This window comes from Ixodes scapularis, unplaced genomic scaffold (assembly GCF_016920785.2).
Source record: "Ixodes scapularis isolate PalLabHiFi unplaced genomic scaffold, ASM1692078v2 PGA_scaffold6__148_contigs__length_123643588, whole genome shotgun sequence".
In the NCBI taxonomy this organism is placed as follows: domain Eukaryota; kingdom Metazoa; phylum Arthropoda; class Arachnida; order Ixodida; family Ixodidae; genus Ixodes; species Ixodes scapularis.
Window position 1 is genome coordinate 104,627,439 of NW_024609881.1, and position 24,774 is coordinate 104,652,212.

General features: G+C 43.2%; 1 protein-coding gene across 1 annotated transcript in view; it reads left to right on the plus strand.

Moving 5' to 3' along the window:
* LOC115322781 overlaps positions 1–24,774 on the plus strand; it is a 53,853-nt gene that overhangs the window by 22,210 nt on the left and 6,869 nt on the right. Inside the window, exons 2-6 of the mRNA XM_040214564.2 lie at positions 3,486–3,634; positions 8,826–8,911; positions 9,567–9,668; positions 18,665–18,766; positions 21,484–21,623. Coding sequence (XP_040070498.1) covers positions 3,486–3,634; positions 8,826–8,911; positions 9,567–9,668; positions 18,665–18,766; positions 21,484–21,623 — 579 coding nt within the window. The remainder of the gene's footprint in view (positions 1–3,485; positions 3,635–8,825; positions 8,912–9,566; positions 9,669–18,664; positions 18,767–21,483; positions 21,624–24,774) is intronic.

Sequence of the window (24,774 nt, forward strand, 5' to 3'; positions counted from 1 at the left end):
AGCAACCTATGTGTGAGCCCAGCGCGCTGCAGACTGGGCTACATAAGCGCGCGGCAGCATCATGTAGGATATGCTAATGATTGCTAAAATTTACTAGAACTTTCACGCAATAAAAAATCACCGATACTTTCACACTAATACTTTCACGAGCCCTGTTATTCTTCTTTTTGGGTGTATCTGAAGTCACCATTGAGCAATTTTCTCGCTGCATAAAGTTTGACATAAAGATATTTCATTTATGTAGAAAACTTCACTCTCCCGCGAGTGTCACAATGTGCAGAGTTTGTATATTTTTAAGCCCCTTTATAAAAAACTTAGTCTGCTACCGCTCGTCTCAGACGTTTTAGAAGCGTTTCGAGTACTCGGGAATCGGGTGGCTGCAATGCATTTTTGTCCCTTAACGTTATTTACCTGGGCATGACACAGGGCCCTATTTGTTGTATTTAGACTACAAAACGATGCAGTGCTTAGACGTTCCCCCCGTCTGGGTGGTTGCTCATAAATCCTTAAGATATTTCAAGGAGGATGCCAGCGTCTTTTTGTTTGCTGGCATATTTGGGGTGATAATTAAGCTTTTGGCACGCTGTATAAAGTTTTACATTAAACTATGTCATGCTCACACCGAACGTCAACCTCCTACAAAAGTCGTAATGTTGACGTCATGATCTGCCAATGTAGTGTAAGAGAAACGGTTATTTCTTTTTTTGTCAGAATACTCCCTGCAATATGTATGCTTCCAAAAAGCTACGGTCAAGAAACTGAAATTGAAAGGACATAAAAATATATTTAATTGCAGTATTAGTGTCTTTCCATCCTTTAGCCGAACTGAATTTGCTACGCAAATCTCAGAAAGTTTAATCAGGTTTTCATTCCCAACAAAATGAGTTTGTTGAAATTTATTTTTCTATTCATAGCGTTATTTATCAGTCCACATTCCACCAACTCTTTTCGCGACGTTCTGCTTGAGTTCGTCTCTTATGATTGCAGAGAAAAAGCTAGAACATTCCAAATATCCCAAGGAATAAGCATTTCACTATCGTACGACAGTGTGCAATTCTGTATGCATCACACTCTTCTGTCGAGTGTTTGGAAGTTATATAAATGGTCAGATATTATTATAGACCACGGTTTACAGTTCTATATTAAGTAAGGTAGCTTATAACCTAAGGTACCTGGGTATAAATGTCACATCAAATTGTATAGCAGAGTTTCACACCATAACCACAGAAGTGGTATGCTTGATACTCACAGAAACCCATGACAAGAAAATCAACGAAAAACAATAAAAATATAGCATAGCGACGTTTTACCATTATTAGCGCCAACCTATTGTATACGCTGTCGTAAATTAAAATGTTTGTATTGTCCTGTATTGCCATCAGTGAGGTCTGGGGTCACGAGCTCTTTTGGATATCTTAGAGTGAGTATCAATAGGCTTTTCAACAGCACGATATAATGAACATTAAAAATTACCTACATATTAAATCGAAATACTTTTTTAGTATATGGTCAGTGAAAAAACGGCAAATACAAATTTCCTCTGAATAAAATATTAAACATACTAATGCTTTACTTAGAAAGGAAATTACATACTTTTGAAACAATTATAATTTTACTTGTTTCGCATCCTAATATAAATTACAGAGAACTAGATAGAGTCGGGTAGAATAATTGAAGGTTTTTCGGCTTAGAAATAGTAAGAAAAACGCAATTATTATATTTTTGTTCATCATATCTTTTTGTCATCTCATCAAAGGGTGCTATTTCTTTGCAGCTTGAAATAAGTAGATTTGAAAAACTCACGTTACAGAAAACAAAGCATCCAACGTTTATTTCCCAACCCTACTAGTTTTTACTTCGCTATTGATCGTTCCGGCGGGCGTTCGTCTATCACTACCATGGGATGGACGTTAAAGACCCCTGACATGAAATCGTTTTTAACTGTCACACACAGAGGGATAATTGAAGCCTTGTTACGCTCTATGAATCTTGCCATTCAGCTATTACATTTCTATATTAAAGATAACCTTTCTGCGCAAGTCGAAACGTTGGCGTAATTATCTGCACATGTAGCGTAAACTATTTTGGTTTCATTAAAGTTCTCTAAGATGTTACGCTTCAAAAAAAAAAAAAAAAAAAAGAACTGCGTGTTTTAATGTCTTATGACATTAAAACACGCAGTTTTAATGTCATAAGAAATATTTAACAGCAGTATTTATACATTTCTATGGTTTATCCAAGCTTAGTATGCTAGTGCTAGTCAGATATAGTTTGCACTCATTCTTGGGCCCAAAATATTAGTTTGCTGAGTTGTATTGATATGAATATCGCTATAGTTATCAGTCCATATTACACCAACTCTTTACCCGATGTTCCAATTAAGTACGAAACTAAAGAGTATTCAGATAGAGCTAAAACATTTAAGGCAACAAAACGAATGTTTTTTTTTTTGGTGTACTACAGTGCACAATTTTGCACTTATGGAAACCTTCGGGCGAGTCGTTTCGTTTTATATGAAACTTATAATATTAATCTACGCCACGGTTAAGATGCCTCTAATAGCCAGGTAGCCTATATCCTAGCTTTAGCTAAATCGCAGTGTCATAATTTAATAAAATAACAAAAAACTGAGAATAAAAATGTAGCACAATTATGAGCGGTGAAATTCTGTGTGGTCCGTCGTATATTAAAATAATTGTAGGCTTGTCCTTAATTGCCATCAATGAGGTCAGGGGTCTCCAGCTTTCTTGCATATTGCAGAGTGGGTATGAGGTGAGCTTTAAGATGCAGGATCTTTTAAATAATTCAAAATACAGACACAAAAGTTGTGATTGTTTTCAGCATGTGTTAGGTGAAAAAAGTAGCAAATAAGATATTTATCTGTACAAAAGTTGAATAACATAAAGCTTTGTATAGACTGAAAACTAAATATGTGCTCAAGCTATACAAATGCGAGTTTTGTTCCCACCCCAATATAAATTAAAAAAAATACGGGGGTATCACATAGGCTAATTTAACGTTATTTGGCTTGCAAATATAAATAAAACAAGATTGCTATTTTGTATTAATATGATCGTTTTATTATCTCATGAAAGTTTGTTAGAGCTTCGCAGCTTAAAAAAGGAAAATACCGAAACTCACACCGTACAAAACAAGCATCCAACAGTTCATTCCCGCACCTACCCGTTTTTCTCTCGTTAATGATCGTTCTGGCGTGCATTCGTGTATCACTACTACGTAATTCACGCTTGAGACCCCAAATTGGCTGTCATTCTGTACAGGCAACGATTTGTATGTACAGCGCGAACTATATAGTGTCGCACACTATGGCAAAACAACCTCACACTTACCAAGCACCCCCCGTATAATTTGTTATGCTGCTAACCTTTCGAACATTGGGCGCAATCTGACACACAAATAAAGTGTCCTCTTACTCTTATTTCTATTATTATCCTTACTCAGGTCATGATATGCATTCGTTTTAGGTTTTGCAAGATATGTCGTCGCTGAGTTTGGCTTTGACGACACCCCACACAGGAAGGTCAATTTGCAAGATTGACGTCCACTGGTTCAATAATAGAACTAAGAAGGTCAATATGTCTATATCTGATACTGATTTGAAGGGAAACTGCACGTAAGTAGTGAATCCTCGGTATGCATTCGCACAGATGTTCTTAACCTCCGACCTGAAATTGCTGTCTTTATATGCCATCGTTTATGTAAAAGAGATCGCAAAGCTCAAGCGATGTTTTTCACACGACAGAAGCTTTGTAAAAATGGTTAAAAATATACGTGTCATTGAAACCTTAAAAAGCGATATGGCGTGTTTAAAGTAATCTGCAGCTACATGAAATCGGTTATGGTGCGAGTGTTAATGGAAAGCTTCGTTTTAACATATTAATGCGCATGTCAAAACACAGGATTTAATGCAACGATTCATTGAAATGAAAGAAGCATGCTTTCATTCACTGCTAATAATTTTTTTAAAGATCAGTTGCAGAGAGGTTATTGCGAGATATTCCGTCATCGTTATCAGCACAAATCACATTTGACATTTTATTTAAGCTTAAAACACTGGACGCTAACGCCTCAGATTGACGCCATTGAACAATAATAAGAAGAGGAAACCCTTAAAAGAAATGAATATGAAAATGCCCTAGTTTTTAAATTTCATTATTTACTTCTTTCGAAATTAAAATATTGTTACGGTGATAATGAAAATGATTTACTATACAGTGAAGGGAATAAGAAATACAGATATGGTGGTTAGTCCTTCAGAGCGTGCACCGACGGCATCGTCTTCTTTTTTCACCGTCGGGGTCGTCTTGCCGCATCTTCTTCTTCGTCACATTAACCCCCTCCGGATGAAAACGGCGTCTCGCCGTTAGCTGGAACTATGTACATACGGTTTGATTCGCACAACCTGGACGGTGTCGGCTTGAGTGCGGCGTGTATCGCGAGAGGGTTGTAAAGGTTCCACCACATAGGTAACGTCACTCGCTCGTGCGATGACACGATAGGGCCCGGTGTAGCGCGGAAAAATTTTCTGGGCGAGACCAACACGTCGTTGAAGCGCCAATACCAGAACAAGGTCACCCGGCAAATAGGAAACTACACTATGTATTCATTTTGAAAAACAGCGCGAATACCGCACGGACAAAAAGGAGGAACACACAGGACGAGGCGCTGACTATCAACTGTCTATTCAGAACACATACATAGGAATTCACGCGAGGTCGGCTTCTTCTATTTCCTCTTCCAGTCATTCGCCATTAAGCACGCAACAATGTAAATCATATCAAATTAAAACACACGAGTACATTAAAACACACCAGCACAGGTATAAGTCATCGCGTCTTCCTCTTTTCTTCTTTCTTGGATCTTCAATCTCGATCTTCAATTCTCAGGTCAACCCATGTCCAAAAAAATTACCTCACTGTCCACTAGGTTAACGGATGGTTAGCCTAGTGGACAGTGCAGAAGCAGAAGAAGGGCTGATTTTTCTTGAGGAGGTTTTTGAGGGGACGAGCAATTGGAGCGAATTCGTGAATAAAGCGTCGAAACTAGGAGCACAGCCGAAGAAAATTCCGGACATCTTTTGGTGATTGAGGTGTCGGAAATTGTTCGGCGGCTTTCATTTTGTCAGGGTCTGGTCGAACCTCATGCATGTCAACCTAAAACCTTTATCTAGGGGCTGCCGGATTGACACTTTAAGGAATTTAATTTGGAGACCTGCTTCTTTGAAGAGGTTCAAGACTAGATCCAAGCGTGCAAGATGAGTTGAGAACGAGCTGGAAAATATGATAACGTCGTCCAAGTAGCACAGGCAGCTTGTCCACTGTAGACCTTTTAAAAGGCCGTCCATCATTCGCTCAAAAGTAGCGGAGGCATTACACAGACTAAACGGCATGACTTTAAATTCATAGAAGCTGTCTGGAGTAATGAAAGCAGTCTTTTCCCTGCCGTTGTCGTCCACACTAGTTTGCAATACTCTGACCAAAGGTCGATAGAAGAAAAATATTTTGCGCCGTGTAGACAGTCTAGGGTGTCATTGATGCGAGGCAATGGGTACACATCTTTCTTGATGATCTTGTTCAGCCTACTGTAATCGACGTAAAAACGCCAGGACCCATCTTTCTTTTTAACCAAAACCACAGGAGACGACCATGGACTAGAAGAAAGCTGTATGATGTCTCGCGAAAGCATTTTATCCACTTCGGTTTGCATTATGCGACGTTCGCTTACCAAAACTCGATAAGGCCTTTGGTGTAAAGGTGGGTGGGTCCCGGTGGCAATGCGGTGTTTTGTGGTGGATAATCGGCCAAGAGGATGGGCTGGCAAGTCGAAGATTTCGTGATATTCGGAGAGAAGGCTTTGTAGGTGTTGCTATTGCGTTCCGTTTTACCTAGAATCAATCATGTTGGCCAGTTGAACGAGATCAGAGGTCAACGGCGGACTTGAATGTGGAGTTGGTCGGTCGTTGTCGGTAATAACCGATAGTGTTTCTTCAGACAAGGGCGATGTGACGGCTAGAGAAGTTCCTCTGGGTAGTAGTTGTGGGCTATGCCCGAGATTCACCATCCAGAGGGAAGTGGAATCATCAAGGTTAGAAATAATTGAATGTGGAATACTAAGTGGCTTGGGGAAAAAAATGTCCATGTTTGGAGACACTACGTAGTCGCCATCGGCTGTAGGGCTTTCAGGTGACACCTTGCTTGGACTGCTTTTAATAGTGGGATGCAGCAAGCTTCCATAGAACATAGTTTGAAAATGATGGGGTCCTGGGGTTCGTTCGAAGCGGAAACATTAACTTCAATTTCTCTCATTGCAGAATCAATAAGGGCGTTGTGTGCGGATAGGAAGTCCCATTCAAGGATCATTGCATGAGGCTAATTCGGAATGACGGTAAAAAGGACGGACGTGGTCTTATATTTTAGAGCAATACGTGCACTGCACATGCCAAGAGAAGGAATTATACAACCGTCCGCACCACGAAGTGACGTGGAATCCGGTGGCGTTAAGACCTTGCGTAGCCGACGCCTCAGATCCTCCCTTATAACGGAAATAGCAGCGCCAGTATCGACGAGGGCTGTTGTTCCAACATTGTCGATTGTAACAGACATATGATTATGAGGGGTCAGTGAACGTTGTCGAAGACGATTTGTTACCAATTGTCCTTGAGCAGCTTCACCTCTGGAAGCTGCATTGCTTAGTTTTTCGATTGACGGGGGACATGGGCCAGGGAGATGGGGCAGCGGGGGGCGGGGGACAATGATTGGCGGCGACGTGGAGATGGCGAGCGGTTGTATCTAGGAGGAGTGGCGAACTGTCCGTCATCTTGAGGATTGGGGCGGGGAGGTGCATAAAACGGGTGACCAAACGAGGACTGATAACTGTTCGATGCGAATGTGCGTGGGCGGTTGTTCTACTGGTTGCGGCAGTATTGTGCAATGTGTTCGACGGCGTTGCATTGGAAACATATAGGTCTGTTGTCAGGTGTCCTCCATGCTGCGGGGTCACGCCGCTTTGATGAAGTGTTGAGGGGAGGGAAGTCATAATCCGACCGTATGAAAGAAGTCCGACGTCCAGGTGGGTATGTTGGAACATAAAGCCGGTTGATTTCTTGTCTTATGACTGCTTGGTCGGCAGACACCGGGAGGACAGGTTCTTGTTGTTCAGTAGGTCGGGCGAAAGTGTTAACTGGGAACATGGCTTCAAGTTCTCGGCGGATAAGTTTTGCTACGTGTTTCGATTGTGTGCTGGTGTCTTCACATATGGATGTTGGTGTCGTGTTGGCGAGGCGCACAAAATTTGCGGTGATCCGTCGTTTTTTTGCTTCCTCAAAGCGTCGGCACTCTTTGACAACTTCCTCCATTGTTGTGCAGTCTTTGAAGACGAGGAGTTGGAATGCGTCGTCCGCGATACCTTTCAGGACGTGGGGGAGCTTTTCCGAGTCGGGCATGTTGAGGTCCGTTTTCTGGCAAGCGGACAGAATGTCCTTTATGTACGTCATGTACGACTCCGTAGGTGACTGCACACGTGAAGCGAGCTTGCGTTTAGCGGGCAGCTTGCGACCAGTGGGGTCGCCAAAGAGATGCTGGAGTTTCTCTTTGCACATGTCCTATGATGTGATTGTTTCCTCATGTGTGAGAAACCATGTTCGGCAGTGTCTTTGAGGTAAATTACAACATTGGCAAGCATAATTGTTGGATCCCATCTGTCATGCTGGCTGATTCGCTTGTAGAGCAGAAGCAATTCTTCAACATCCTGTTCACCGGATCTAGTGAAGCTTCCAGGGTCACGCGGTTTGGGGAAGACCAAGGGAGGGGCGTGAGTGGTTTGACCGGCGTCTCTAGGGGTTGAGTCACGAGACATGTGGGCTTGCGGGGGAGGGTCTTGTGGGGGTTCACTCTCCGCAGGCGATGAGGTGTCGGTAGTGATATCCGGTGGTCGGGGAGGTGCTTGATCGGGTGGGTGACTCTCAGTAGATGTTGTGTCTTCGGAGATCTCGGCTTCCGGTGTTGGAAGCTGGCGGCTCCGGAGGTCCAGCGTAAGCAGCGGAGAGGTATGGGATAGTGTCCACCTCCACCAAAATGTTACGGTGATAATGAAAATGATTTACTATACAGTGAAGGGAATAAGAAACACAGATATGGTGGTTAGTCCTTCAGAGCGTGCACCGCCGGCATCGTCTTCTTTTTCCACCGTCGAGGTCGACTTGCCGCATCTTCTTCTTCGTCACAATATTTTGACTTGACTTGACTTCTGAAAGTTGTGTACATTAAGTGAATGTATCGTGAAGCAGCTGAACGATGGTTGATGTCGGCACTTTCTCACGAGGCCACGCATGCTATTAATTAAGGCGGGAGTTACCGTACGCGGCCCGTTCCGTTATACGGAGACAAATTTGTATAAGCATTGATTAACACTCTGTAGATTCACGTTTTGTTTTTAAGCATAAAAGTTATTTTGCTAAAGTTCTTGCCATCTTCACAAAATATTGAAAACATTTTTTTTGTACAACTTAACCTTCTTTTAGGTTTTTTGTAACAAGTTTTGAATTAATTTTAACGTCTCATTCATGCTTTGGATGGGAAATCAGCGGCTCTTCCGGACCTTGAGGGTACAAATAAATAAATTAAGAAATAAAATTAGCAACATTTTTTGAGCAACTTATGTAGCTTTGCGTTTTTTATTTCCACAAGATGTGTGTATTTGAAAACTGACACTGACCGAAATCATTTAAACTTCATGCGATGGCTTAAACTATCGAAGTGGAAATTGCTCTAATAAAGAACACTGCTTTTCCGGCATTTGTATTACAGTCCGCGGAACACTACAGATATTGTGGAGGCTGTTGAAGACCCCAGGACCAATCAACTTTCAATATTAAAAATGCCACGAAAAATAGGTAATGCACGCGATAAAAGTCGTTAAATCCTCCTTTATTTCCAAAATCTTTGACAGTTCATAGAAGTGCAAGGGTCGACACAGTTGGCATGAACAAAGTTAAGGCATTTTTTCTAGTTCTCTTAGGTAGCTCGATGGCTGCAATAAAAAAAAACTGAAATGCAGCAGGGTTTGTGCATGTAGAAACAAAACTATGTAAAATGTGTTCGTGCTCCGACGCGTAGTTTGGCAGGTAGAACCTCTTATAAAAGGTTCCACCTCTTATAAGAATGCACACATCGAGTTACAGGCGGTATATATACCAACTGTAACTCGATGTGTGTATTCTGTTTAGATAAAGAAGCATGGGCGTATTCTAAGTAAAATATACAAAACATTTCACTGAACTGAAGCAAATATTTTGACAAGACAGTTCCGAATTGCCTGAAACAATCACGCATATCTATATACAGATTTTGTGCCTCACGTTCCTTAGGATTTATCCCCAAGTTTAGATTTCACTAGCCATCATCTAATTGAATACTTACGCGTTTGTTAGGGTGCCCACAGTGATGACATGATGATTTCATAAATAATGAAATAATTTCTGGCTTAGGTTTACGTGAACTTGTGCTTGATACGATAGGCTAGAAATAAAATCTAATTTTATTTTTTAGGAATGTCTAAGATATTTTTTAGAAATGAAAGCGCCCGACTCCTTTTTACGGACTACAAGACATGTTTAATTTTAATCACTGTGTTCTTCCACAATGTTAAATGTAAGTAATTCAGATATTTTTATACTTCGTGTCTAATGCATATCACATGAACGTGACGTGATCTGTTTTCTGTAATAAGACTGCGAGCTGGTCTAGTTGGTTCTGATTCATAATGGAGATATAGTCAAGCAAAACGAGGACACTGGATGAGGTGTGGGAGGCACACAGGACAGGAACGGTCTCTCCTGTTTGCGACCCACATTCTTGTTCTCGTTTTTTTCCCCCCATATTTCCAATATGGTTTTAGTATTTCTCGTGAGAGGCTTAGGAAACAACCAAAAGAATGACAATAATTTAAAAAAACTCGTGTGGTACCCTGAAAAAATTTAAAATTTATACTCTTATTTAGCGTGTTAATTTGATGATGCCAAACAGTGTCCAGTCGCTGAGGCATTTTTTCTTGCTATAATCACTGATAGTTTCAGAAACGGAGGGCGAGGCTTATAATAGTTAACGCTTCCCGCATTGTGCTTCTTTCCTGGACGTTCTTATCGGCCAATGCACGATCTCATTGGCTAAGGAGTGATACTGAGATTCCCGGGACTAAGGACGACATGTGTTTTTTTTTTTTTCGGGGATTATAGGGGTGTTTAAATATTCGAGATTAAAATTTGAACCAAATAGTGATTAGCTGAAAAATTTGATTTTATTCTTTAATTCTTAGAATTCGAGTTTAGGAATGATTTCACACGGTCATATATTGCTGGACACAGATTCAAATTGATTCTAGCACACTATCTATGTGGTGACCAAGTCGTCACCAGCTCCCGTATAAATATAATTCTAGCCTGAATTGAGAACCAAGTTTTGACCGACTGAACTTGTAAATAAAAAGCAGATCCTTGTATTCCTGGAACGAGCAGTCGTTATCGAGCTCGTGGGACGCGCTCGAACAAAGCCCGGAAAGCACGCATGTCGCCATGTCACCATGCATCATAATTTGCCACCTCTTCTAGCTAGAAACCTGTTGTTGCATTCAGAATTCGGCAATTAATTACCGAAGCACGAAAAACAATCATAACCAAAAAAGCTTTTTCCGCTAACCCGTCACTTCCCGTAGTTTAAAGTGAGGTGTCGTGGCTAGGTGATGAGTCGCAGCGACTCAAGAAGTTCAATCGCACCTGTCTATTTATCTGCTGTATAAAAGGCTGTAAACATACTTCAGATTTACCTCATGTTTGAACTTAAGGTGCGATCAATTACGCCGTTATTACTCGGGATAGCCGCTCTTCGTTCAGCGTGCTTGCGGTAGATTAAGTAGGCATAATTTTACTCAGTCTAAGCAGATTCTTTTTATCTTCGTGATTTGAATTACAAATAAATGATTTAGTAGCCGCTGTTAGATTTCACATTCTACTGTCAACTATTAAGCCCGTTTCGATTCGTATTCGTCAAGCGGAAGATTGTTTTTTTTGCACAACACTTGTGGCTACGCGTTAGGTCCTGGAACATCCTAATTTTTCCATGCAGACAAACTTCACGTACACCAGACACGCATCAAAAAGCGACATGCCTAAAAAAGAGCTGACATCTGCATCCTGCTATTGCACGATCATTATTGACAGTGGTCCTAGAGGAGACATACACGACCACCTTTAAATATATTGTCAGGGAAAACACCATGAAGCCGACGGTCACGATTGGCTTCAAAAACTATAACCGTACAAGCCACCACAACAGATACAGCAACAACTTCAAGCTAGTAAATGTCCTTTTCTTCTTGAAGGACACAGCGACTATATTTTTGACAACCACGAAGACAAAATGGACTCCTGGGACGCCTTGACAACAGCCGTTTTAGAAGATTTCGAAGGACGTGAATGACGCGAAAAGCAAGCAAAATATATCCTTGCTCGCCAATTTCAAGCCGCCCACGCAGTCTTTCACTTCCTACATTGTGGAGAGAGAGAGCGAGAAAAAGAGAAATATGATACTTTATTGAGCTAAAACATTAGGGAGTGGTGCTTAAATTCAGGCTTTCTACTTATATTGAGGACGTGTTTGCCTCTGCAGTAGACTGGATGTTTAAATCACGGAGGAAGAGCGTACCCGGCTGATTTTCAAGTGGATTTCCCAATTCCTCTTCGCTATCGTCGCACCAAAGTCACCCATGACTGTTCAAGACCTTATCAGTGAGTGCAAGAATTACGAAGAGCTTCAAAGTCCACACATCTCACAAGCACCACTCGAACGCCTTCCAGAAGTATCGCTTGCATCTGTAGCCAGTCGACTTGGCAGCATTGATTGACAGCATCATACGTGAAGAGCTGCGTTTATTTCTTGATCAGTGCCGTGGGTCCTTTGACAGCACCCAACCCCGTCCTCCGGCCGAAAGTATCCAAACAGTTGTCCAGGACCGAATTCGTGCTGCGCATGGGTCACTCAAACCGTAAACTCCGACACACGACCACGCACCCCCCCCCCCCCCCCCCCCTCCCGCCTCTCCAGTGCTTCATACCTCACGACTCCCAGAATTATACCACCTCAGCCCTTTTATGAATCAAGCTGCCCAGCGTTACAAACTTGCGCACCACCTCGAAGTAGTGACATTTGGAGAACTGATGACTTGGGGCCCATATGTTTCTACTGTTGACTAGCCGGTCAAAATTAAAATAAAACAGCACGAAGACGAGGACAAAGTAAAAGGTAACCGGCAGGACGCAGCGTTGTGGCTAGTTGGTACACATATATATTAAAAAAACGTGAAAGCCGTTTACAACTCCCTGTAACGCCGAATGAGAGCGCAGCTCTTGAGGAGGAGGAGGGAAGGGTGCTGAGGGGAGGCTATACAGCTCCTCCTTCTCCTCCTCCTCCCCTTATTCTTCAATCTTCTCCGGGGGGGTCACCTGACCTCGGGGGGGGGGGGGGGGTGACGTGCCCTCGGGGGAGGGGGGTCACGTGACTTCGAGGGGAGAGGGGGGTCACGTGACCTCGGAGAGGGGGGGGTCACGTGATCCCCTCTCCCTGAGGTCACCGAAGGTACCCGAGGTCCTCCCGAAGAAACCCGAGGTTTTCCCGAGGTCCTCCCGAAGGAACCCGAGGTCCCTCCGAGGTCCACCCGAAGGAACCCGAGGTCCTCCCGAGGTCCTCCCGAAAGAACCCGAGGTCCTCCCGATGTCCTCCCAAAGGAACCCGAAGTCCTCCGGAGGTCCTCCCAAAGGAACCCGAAGTTCTCCCGAGGTCCTCCCGAAGAAACCCGAGGTCCTTCTGGAGGACCTCGGGTTCCTTCGGCGACGGCGACGCCGCTCAAGCCGGAAACGGGCGCCTAAGAGCTGCGCTCTAAAAAAAAAAAAACAGCGCGAAGATGATGAAAAAGTTAAACGTAACCGACAGGACACAACGCGGCAATTACTCGGTCACATCGCTCCCTACTGCCGCGATCGCCTGAATGTCGATGAGTATCGCCGCTCCCCTCAGCCTCACATGGGCTACCCTGCCAATGACTAACCACAGCCGCTCTTTTGACTACCAGAATTCATCCGCCTTTTCGCAGAGTAACAACCGCAGAGGCCGATCACCGTCTTCTTAAAGGGGCACTGACACCCCAAAGGTCGTATTTATTTTTATTGTCTAAAACGATGCAAGTTGCAGCCATAAACACGCAAAAAAAACCGCATCGCGAATAAAAATTTTCCCGCGCGCACGCGCGCCTTTTTATTTTTGGCGTTTGATTTTCCCGCCCCTCGCCTCCTCGCTTCTTTTGATCGGTGACGTCAAAAATCAGGAAATTTAGAAGCTTTGTAGGCGGCATCTTTATAACATTTAATGACGGCAATCCTAAAACATGTTTTTTAACGCAATTGCGAACGCACTACGGCCCTTCTTTTTGAAATACCAAAAATCGGGAGTTCGTTGTGGTGCCGTCTCCTGGATTTGTATCCTCCAACGGAAAACAGGCGACACCACTCAAAACCGGTCCGCCGCAACGCCGGCGCTAGCCGGCGCTCGCTCCTTTCCTCCTCGCTTTGGGTCGCCATGGCAACAGCAGGGAGTGCTGACAGGAAAGGGGACTCTCAGGTCTCCGCAATTTTTGACGTCAAGGCACCGGCGCCGATCGCGCGGGAACTTCGAATTCGGCATTTGGAAATTGTTTTTTTACTTCATGAATACTGAATTCCCAAATTTCAAATTTTGAGGGTAATGTCCCGGCATCGTTTTCGACCGTTTCGGATAATAAAAAAAAATATGATTTTGATGTGTCAGTGCCCCTTTAAGCTCGACGCCAACGCTCTTCGTCGGCCCTCAAATACTCCACTGTGTCAAGTATGACATCCAACTAAAATTCACAGCCTGCGTTGTAACAATAAATTAATCTGCACTCCCAATGTGCGCTATAAATTCTTCTAAGGATGACCCAACTTTTGTTGCTGTAGAAAGCTGTTGAAAACTCGCAGCACTTGTTGACACTTGTGCCACCATATGATGTATTTCTGACAGTTTCCGACGCCTCTTACGTAAAGTGTTGACGTCGGTATCTGGACGGTATTCACGTACGGGAAACGTAAAGTTGATTCGTCTCCTCGGCTACTCAACCTCTTCAGCGACACTTGACTCCAATTGTTACCTAGTCATTTGCATAAACCTCTCTACCTGTATGGCTGACGTGACAACGACGTCGGACTTCGGGTTTTCAGCTGATGCCGAGATTGACTATGAAGGACGTCAGTTGCATCTAAACAGTTCTGATATGAACGAATCACACAAGTTTGATCCTGTTGTCCTTCGCGGTGCAGCCAAGGCAGTCAGTCATCCGTCCATTGACTCCTGTCGCAGTAACCCTAGAGCTTGACTTCCACCTCCAACGAGTTTGCGCACTCGTTCAGCCATTGCTTACTACCTCTAGGCAAAGGGACTTAATTGTGCCATACTCTATTATTGCGGTATAACAAATAGCCAAGTTGATTTGTACATAACCAATGCCTTCTCAGGGCCACTATTACTAGCTCGAGGTGCTCGTATCGCAACCATCCGGACGTACAGTCACAACAGCCGAGCCATTTTGTTTCACGACACGTGTAACGTTCAGTCACGGCCATTTCCCAAGATAGAATACTCCGTCAGTCCTATAACGCAGATGATCGGCACAAATTTAACAAAATATCAAAGGCAAGCTCTTTGCAGCATTATGGTAGCTTGTTGCGATTGATTTGACTTTGATCTGTCCACACTACCACAAACATCGATTCTATTCCGCCAGTTTGAAACAAGAAACCCAAGTTCCTTAAAGAGCCGGCCATGCCGTATTTCATTGGTGGAACGCAAGGTGGTTCGATGTCATGTCGCTGATATGCTCAAAAGCAATGTTATTGAGCCGTAATGTAGCCCTTCGTCCTTCCCAGTGGTTCTGTTGAAGAAAGAAAACGGCTCGTGTCGTTCCTGCGTTGATTACCGGCACCTAAACAAGAAAACAAAAAAACTTTACGCTTTTCTTGCATTGATGACATGAAGGACACACTTCAAAGACCCTCCTTTTCTTCATCTGTAGATGTCCGTAGCGGATATTGGTAAATACCGGTAGCCGGCGGTGATAAACCAAAAACTGCATTCGTCACTCCGGACAATTTCTTCCAGTTCAATGTAATGCCATTTTGCCTCAGCAATTATCCGGCGACTTTGCGAATGATGGACATTGTATTCCGTCGCCTAACTTTGAACATCTGTCTTTGATATCTCGACGACATCATGGCTTTTGTTTCTTCGCTACATCACAAGATCTTCTACTTCGGCTCTGTCAGACTCTAGACTGAATTCGCTCCTATGTATTACGGTGTAAGCAAAAGTGAACTTTTGGAGCGAAGGAATTTGAACTGCTGGGACACCTCGCCAGCGCTGACGGCATTCCCCTATACCCATGCGAAGTTCAGGACGTCTCTCAGTTTCTCAATGCTAAAACCCTGAAAGAAATCCAGGCCTGTCTTAGACTATGCACCTACTTCTGGAAAATTATTCCTGGTTTCTCGTATCTCGCCGAACCACTTAACGAGCAGCTACAAATTCAGACTTGGACGTAGTTCAACTACTCTACTCAAACTACTGTAGTTTAACTACTTTTTCGAGTAACTTGGTAACTTTCAATTACAACTTGATTTGGGTAATTAGTAGTTTAATTTAGCTACTTTTTTCAGGTAACTTCTACTCAAATTTCTAACTACTTTCGAAATTATATAGTGCTAATTTTGCCCATCACAAAAGTTTGAGCGTAGAAATGAATAAGACGCCGGCAGATGAAGTGGCATTCCCGAACAAGGAGGCCCCTTGTTCAGGAGGGCGTCCTTGGGCCAAGGTGGCGACGAGCAGCCAAAACATAACACCGGCACGCACGAACACAGGAAGAGATGCTTAACAAGCCTTGGTCGGGTTTTTGACCTAATCCGGTAATGCACGAAGGCGCCGCGTTTCCAGCTGCAACCGTGAAAGACGGGGGCACTCCGAGAGTTGTTGTTGTTTTCGTGTTGTCTGTCTTTAGTGAGTTCTGACTCAAGCGGTAAGTTCCACGGGAGGCGCCATTGGAGTGACCTTGCAGCTGGGCGCCTGTTCCCATGGTCGCCTTGTCGTCAGCGCATACGCCTTTGCAAAGCAGTACTCCCCGCGCACAAACCCTGGCACGGATAATCCGTTCTTGGGAGCACGTTCCCGCTTCCAGCTGCAACTGTATACGAGGGACGATGCTTGTTCACGTAATCCTTCGCGTCCTTCCGACCATCCATGCCTGGAATATCTCCTCTTTGTTAAAAACGATTTACTTGTCAGGCGCGTCAAAATATTGTAGTCGCCGGCGAGGATTGCGAGTTACCCTTGGGAGATCCTTTTGTTGGACCCGGCGTCAGCGGCGAAGTATACTCGGTTCATCTTCTGTTAAACCAAAACAATTTTTTTTCTTCAGTAGCGTAGCACTAGCTCTACAACGGGACGCGCAGTCGTCCGGATGACCTAATCGTCGTGGCGCGAGACTTGAACCCTTGACGGTCTGGAGCACTCGCTCAGCGTACTCTCAGAACGACGTCGGAATAAAGAGAGGCCAGTCATAACAATCTCAACTTGACGAAGAAAAAAGAAAAAAAAAGGAAAGTTTGTTATAAAATACCCTCTACCCGAGGCAAACCTCACATGTTTCGTCATGGACACCTAAGATGCCGACACTCGCTTACCTGACCCTGCACAGCCTGTTTCTCAAATTCAACGCTGCCGTTCCATCCAGCCCGTCGGCGGAACGTCTATTTAGCTTGACTGGGGACGTCTTTAAAAGGAAAAGGGGAAAACTCTCCTATCAAGAACTTTGAAAGTCAATTGCTTCTGCGAGCGAATAAACTATTTTGGCGAAAACGCAAGCCATAAATAGACTGCATTTATTTTAGGCTCGCGGAGTTTTTCATTGATCAAAACTGCTGTTCATTTTGCTACCACCAAAATATAAAAAAGTAACTTCGAAAGTAACTTCAAAGTAACTCGCTACTTTTTTACAGTAGTTAGTAGTTTACTCAATTACTCTTACAAATGCGTAATTTCTACTCTACTCCAATTACTTTTGGCGTCGATACTCAGTAACTTAACTTAACTACCTTTTTTGAGTAATTTGTACATGTCTGTACAAATTGACGCCGAATTTCAGCAGGCATCCACATAAATTAACTCGCTTAAACGTGCCCTTACTCTTGTTCCAATCATTGGCCACTTTTTGGAAGACGCTGACACCGAAATCCGAACGGACGCAAGGGGATATGGCATGGGAGCTGTCTTAGCTCAGTACGTCTATAATCGTCCGCGCCTGGTTATATACGCGAGTCGAATTTTAACAAACAGTGAGCAAAGCAACAGTATCACAGAGCATTAGTATATCGCAGCTATATGGACAGTATCAATATTACGCCCGTACCTTTATGCTATCTAATTAAAAAAGTGGTATTAACCATCACGCCCTATGCTGGTCAGCCACCCCTAAAGATCCATCTGGCTGCCTTGGACGACGGTCATCGCAATTCAAAACTACGACTTCACCGTTGTTTAAAAGTCCGGAGAGCGAAACCTATTTGCCGACGCGCTGTCAACCTGATCCTTGCCCAGTGACATTTTGCCTCAAGCTTCAAGCGAAAACATACATTCCTTCATCGTTTAAGACACATTAGGACGCTTGGGCTCGAAGCAGCCCAAGCGTCTAATAGAAATTTTATGCCATTGAATGTATGCTTGAAGGGGATCTCTGGATCTTCAATGCGGCACACAGTGCAGCGAGTTTGTGTCTTCACCCTCTAATTTTGCCCTCCTGGATAGTGTCCTCTACAGGCGGAACTATGAGCCACAAGGGCGATCCTGGCAGCAGATCCGTACGGTTATTAGTAGGTCACTACTGTATCTTTTGGGTAGGACTCAAAATCATACTCAGCATCATAATAGACAGACATACAGACCTAAGGCTCAGACTTTCAGTGTCCGAGTTTTCCCCCCGAAAGTTTACGTAAATGCTTTCGTACCCAATCTTTGGATCTCTCTCATTGGCGGTAGCCATTTCTTGGGCAGGACGCTAGTGATTAGATTTGCGTCATCGCCGAATGATGACACAGCACTAATTTTTGATCGATATATTTTGATTCCTGCAGGTGTATCTTGACACTTGGAGCAATGCGGAGCGCAAGCTCGTCTGCTTCTTTTGCCGGGATTGTGGTGACGTCAGAACACCTAGCTCTGATTGGCTCTGATTGTAGAATAGTGGACAGACCTCAAGGCAGCTTGCTTTGAGGTCTACACACTATCCTTCTATCAGAGCCAACCAGAGCTCGGCGTTCTGACGTCACCACAATCCCGGCAAAAGAAGCAGACGAATTTACGCTCCGCATAATATTTGTCTGCTCAGAAAAATAAATACACAAAACTTCGTCAATAAAGAGCAACAGCCAGATTTTGTTCATTTACTCACTCCTTAATTTACCAATTTTGAATTCTTGTATTCTAATTAGATATGAATTAAGTTTTCTAATGACGTCTAAAATATGCGATTTCAGATTGCGAACTTTTCGTTGCAAGTACAAATTCCAATAATATGCATTATACGCAATGTCACTCAATTTACCGGATATACTGCGGGTACGGACGGCCTACACGAGGTACGTAAACATCGCATTGAACTAATGAAATAAACTATCAGATGCAACGCACCTCTTAATTCGGTAGCTTTATAGGGCCAACCAACCTCAGGGGCCGCTTAAGCACGAAATGTGTAGGTCGATCGGTCTGTAACCGCTAAAAAAAAGGCACCACCGCCAGGAAGCTGACCCCGGTCCCTTGAGTGGAGGCTGAGTGCGCTACCAACTGCACTGCGGACCCAGCACACATGAACGGGCGGAACGAAACGGACCCAGAACGCAGGAACGGGAAGCAGGTGATGCAAGAAAACACGCAGCGCATAGAGAGGACTGAAAAGGCCACTAAAAAAAGGAGCAGAACCAGGTGTTATAGCAGGAGCGCGCGGAACGAGGAAGAGTGAAAAGGGCTGGAAAGCAAGCTTCACCTCTCTTGAAGACCCAGAAAATTTAGCGCTAAGGTTTCGTATCCGGGTTGTGCTGAAGGGACGCGCGCACAGCGTCACAAAGAGACAACGGTGTGACGTAGTTTGTTTTCACAGCAACACCTGCCCTAGGCACATTGAGGTAGGATGCTTCTGTAGGCGACAAAACGCCACCAATGGTGAAACCGGGACAGACTTCTGGTTTGGAGGGCCACGCCCCCAATGATGACTAAAATCTAAAGATGCGATTGGACGGACTTGGGCGCTCTTGAACGCTATGTGTAGCGCAAGTTCCTCGCCTTCTTGCACAGGGGTTGTGATAATATCAGAACGCGAACCCTTCATTGGCTGATTGAAAAAAAAAAAAAAGAAAACAGTGGATAGACCTCAAGGCATATGGCACTGAGGTTTGCCCACAATCCTTTCAATCAAAGCCAATAAGCATTCGGCGTCGTTCCGAGGTCATCGCGACTCCTGCCCAAGAAGCAGACAACTTGCTCTTCGCATTGGGCGGACTTGGGCACCCTTGGGAACGTTGCCATCAACCGCAACCTTTCAGAATTATCTCGCTTATCTGGCTTGAGCCGGTGCGTCGCCTCCTCCTCTTCCTACTTCCATGCCTAGGCACACCCTAATCTAAGAGCCCCCACCCACCTTAGGCACTGAAAGACTAATGGTCATTCTGACCTAAGAGCCACCCTATAAAGCTACCGTATTTAAACGCGTTTGACACAATGACAAAACATGTAGCCAATGTTTACTATGAGTTTTCTATAGTCACTCGAAGGATGAAAACGGCAGGGAGGAGCTTCAGTTAGCCCATCTCCAGCTTAAGCTCCTTATCTTTGACAATGCATCTGTGTCTCGCAAGCCTTGAGTGTGTACGCCCAAACAAAGCACGGTGAAATACTGCGAGGGCGTGCTGCAGAACGAGTGCTTAAAAAAGACACCCTACCCTTTTCACCTTCTCACTGACTATGCGGAGTTTTAGTAGGTTATTCCGGTATACCCGCATGCATCGTACCGTTTTCGGGTGCCTTTATGGGAGGCATCGAAGCGATCTACTAAATGCAATATTATAACAGACTAAATCATAGGTTAGAATATTCACAAAAACAAATCTACGATGTCGCAAATTTCTCCTCATGAATGTTGAGCAAAGCATTATATATCTTAGGAGCAACACCACATACTCCGTTCCTAGCCTGCTAAGATAATTTCCAGATATTTGTTTAGTTAAACAGGGGGAAAATATTGATATTTCTCGTCGGAAGGTCATTCCACCACCTTGTCAGTGTAATCTCAAATTGTAGTGAATGAAGGTCGTTGTTCTACCGTACTTTGAACTAGTTTGACGAGCATGCATGTTCAGCATTATATTAAATATACGGAGGAAATAGTTTAAGAAGACTACACCGGTAATCTCTAAGAAGTTACAGCTATGCTAGTTTCTTTGGAATTTTCTAAAGCTGCTTGACAACGTGCATAGCGCTTCCACTAAGGCATAAGTGATGATGCGTATACGGTGGCGTTATGCACAATATAAGGCGCCTATCAAAACGCATCTGTAGGAATGTCGTATGTTGCTGTTTTTTCAGATACTACTACTTGTACTAATAATAATATTAATCAAGAGCCAAGAATCAGTTTTTGTTTGGTGTCCGGGACAAACGATATGGTCTTGGTGCTGACACCGAATAACAGGCTGAAGTTGAGCTAGTTGGTACATAATTTAGGTAAATGGTCAGCTAGAAGGACAAACACAGACAGCTCCCTGTCTGTGTTTGTCCCTCTCGTTCTAGTTGACCATTTACCTAAAAAGCTCACACCGAGATCGTATAATAATAACAGTTTAATATTAATATTATTTACTTAAAGAGATTGATGCGCCTCCACAAAATGTAAAATATGTGTGCACACACTAGTAAAAAGTTTAATTTAGGCTTATTTACAGACTAGCAAACCGCTTAACATGCGGCGGAATACTAGCGGATGCAAAGACGTCGAGACCCGGAGTTGCGACACTGTTATGCAGCGACTGTATCTGAGAAAGGGCAGAAATGTTACTTGGTGATTAATTATCAAAACGGATGAAATGCATATTAGAACGGAAATCGACATGAAAATAAATTTTGAAGACAAGTCGAGCTCTGTCAATATTGAATTCGCAATCACTTGTAGAAAAATAAAAACAAGGTTGAGAATGGTGTTGCATGACTTCGCTCAGATCATCCGCAAACATACATAAAGAGCACATGATTCTTAAATAATTCAAAGGAAAGAAATTAAACGGAATTTTTTTGTTCCTTTAACTAGATGAATGGCCGAACCCCGCCAAATACTCAAGTGATTATGCGTTCTTAGTTGAATTGCATAGTCTTCGGTTATTGGTTGAACACAGAGATCCTTTAAAAGAGAACACACTTTTCATGAACGAATTTCAGGTGATCCCGGAGGTAAGCACCTTTTTTTCCCGGAACCCATTTCAAGCGGATCATTTGCTAAGGGGCGAGTTCATTTCAAATCGTGCTGGAAAAAACGAAAAAAAAAAGTCATGTCTCATGTCCTTAAAGGAGCGATGCAACAATTTTTGTACTGTGCACAAATACCGCTTAAAACGGATCCCTAACGTTAATGACCTATGAAACACGCGTTCGTTTTTCACCCCACGCAATAGAAGTCCCAGAAAAAAATTTAAGAAAAACGAGCAGCGTTCACCCCCTCAACTCGCAGCCAGAACAAGCGGCCACGTGATCTGGAGCCGATTATATGCCGCCAGTGTTGATCATAGCCACGCGCTGGGGTTGGCAAAGCGCAGGACATGCGCTGAGTTCCAGACATTGTTATGGCTCGGCTGTTGTCGTTGCAGCGATTGGACACGGGTCACAACCCGAATGCTTCTCGAGCTAGCAATTGTCACGAGCCCAAGTCGAGTGCCCACGCAATGCTCGGGTCCAATCTATGAACCGCATTCAAATATCGTCACTTGGGTGTGCTGCGATCCCCGAGTTACGTCATCGAATTTTGCAAAGGAGAGATTGAATGAAAATGATCGCTTTTGTCCTTGAAATTACACCGCAACAAAGGAGTTTCTTGGCCAATGGCGTTGCGTGTGAGTATCCTTGAGTCCCAGGTGTGCCAGTAAGCTCGTGTAGAGAGAAAAACATTCCAATTGAATATCGTTGCACAGCTCCTTTAATATATATATATATATATATATATATATATATATAGGGTGTTTCAGAAAACGCAGGCCAAATCGTTCCTGCGAAAACTACTCATCGCAACGAAAAAAGGCTTGTGGCGTTGTGGTCCTGGGCCAGGGGACCATTTAAGAAAATTATTAATGTCCGGGATAATTAACTTGTTAATTATTTTTCCCTCAATAACTGTTTTAATATTGTGTTTAAGGGCATGGTTTAAATTAGAAAATTGCTCAGCATCATCGAAAACCACTAAACCAACAAATTGCAGAATGATAGAAGGCACGCGAAGCATTTTACGGCTTTCTGAAAAATCGCACCAATTTGACGGGTGTTTAGGTTTCGGTTTGTTATCGGAGCGCATCTCCGCCCCGACGGCACCGCGCCCCGTGGAGAGATAGTGCAAGCAACCTCTGCTGCGCTGTCATCGCGCGACGCAGCAGATGCTAGTTGCACTATCTCTCCACGGGGCGCGGTGCCGTCGGGGCGGAGATGCGCTCCGATAACAAACCGAAACCTAAACACCCGTCGAATTTGTGCGATTTTTCAGAAAGCCGCGAAATGCTTCGCGTGCCTTCTATCATTCTGCAATTTGTTGGTTTAGTGGTTTTCGATGATGCTGAGCAATTTTCTAATTTAAACCATGCCCTTAAACACAATATTAAAACAGTTAATTAGGCAAAAATAATTAACAAGTTAATTATCCCGGACATTAATAATTTTCTTAAATGGTCCCCTGGCCCAGGACTACAACGCCACAAGCCTTTTTTCGTTGCGACGAGTGGTTTTCGCAGGAACGATTTGGCCTGCGTTTTCTGAAACACCCTGTATATATTTACACTGGGAAAGCTTTTTGCGGACGAAACAGAAAGCTGCTTTTGCGTTTTATTTTTTTTTATTTACTGGAACATTTGACTATTAAGAACCAAGGCGGAATTCAAGATTTCGGCGATCGTCACAGGTGGCATATTTGGAAGCTTCGTCAGGGTGCTATACAGCCCACGCAAAAAAGAAAGGAATTACATGGCTTTTAGAATTAAAGTAAATATGCCACGTGTTCCTATAATGGTAGTTTTGTTTTTATGTTTTAAAATATCAGAACCTGACCTTTTGGAGGATATATTAACGGTTTATATAATATTTTCTTACATATTTAATAAATGCTTAATAATGCGTATTCAATAGAGACGAATAAGGTTATTTTCGGGAAAACATATATAAATACAAAGGGAAAGCCTAAAAGTAGACATTGGTACAAAAGTGTCCAAAAAGACAATTTTTAATTTGTTTTTGTATAAAGAGTTTTTCGAATCGTTTAAGATATTTATTTAAATATCAGACGTGATATCTGGTTCAGACACATAGATCCGTGTATATTCAAAGGTTATATTTTCGAAGTTTTATATAAATGATAATGTAACGCTTGAGACTGGTGTGGAGAAATAAGGGACCTTACAAGTCGAAGCAAAGAACAACAGTAGTAAAACATCACAAACGCAGCTAACATAATTTAGTTTTCTCTCTCCTTGTATACCCCCGAGGCTGATTTTACCGACCTCTTCGCGAATACACTCTTTGTGGACATCACTACCGAATGACATCTTAATTAAAATTAAGACATGATACAAAACAGGTACGGTTTAGATTATTGTGTCATTCATTTAAACTAAAAAAAAAAACACGTTATTATCATTTAAATTTGGCAACGTATTGTCAAAACCCCAGGTTCTGTATTTTCTACAAAAATGAATAAGAGCAAAATTACATTTTGAGGAGCATTGGGTGCTTTTTCTGTAGTTCAAAGGACATCTAAAAGTGTTGTTTGTTTGTAGCGTGGGAGGTATATAAGTCGGGCGAAGCTCCCAAATACGCCACTTGCGACGATCGCCCAAATCTCAAATTTCTCCTGTGACTCTTTAACAAGCAAATATTATTATTATTATTATTATTATTATTATCATTATTATTATTATTATTATTCAGATGTCTTTAATGTTCTTCCTGAGGATAGATACAGTATTACTGGCAGGGCAAACACTGCAGTAACAAGTGGTCATGGACGGTTTAACATGCCAACAAGTTCGTAGATTGTGTGGCAGGTGCCATCTACAAAATCCCGTTGTCATCCGGCCGGGTTTATATAGGACAATGGGGATGCTGTCAATGAAAGAATGCGTGAACATGCCCTTTCGTTATGGTCGATGACCGGAGGTCACTTGTACGTACACTGCAGAAACTGTCTGTGTCATCCTGTCTTCGAAGGTGATGTAGTCATTGGCATGGGGCGTACAAAAGTGCAAAGAGAGGAGCTGGAGGCGCATGTAATTGAAACATCTGGCCCGGGGCACTGCGTCAGCCAGTCTTCAATTTCTCTAAACCAAAAACAATAGATTTTATAGATGCG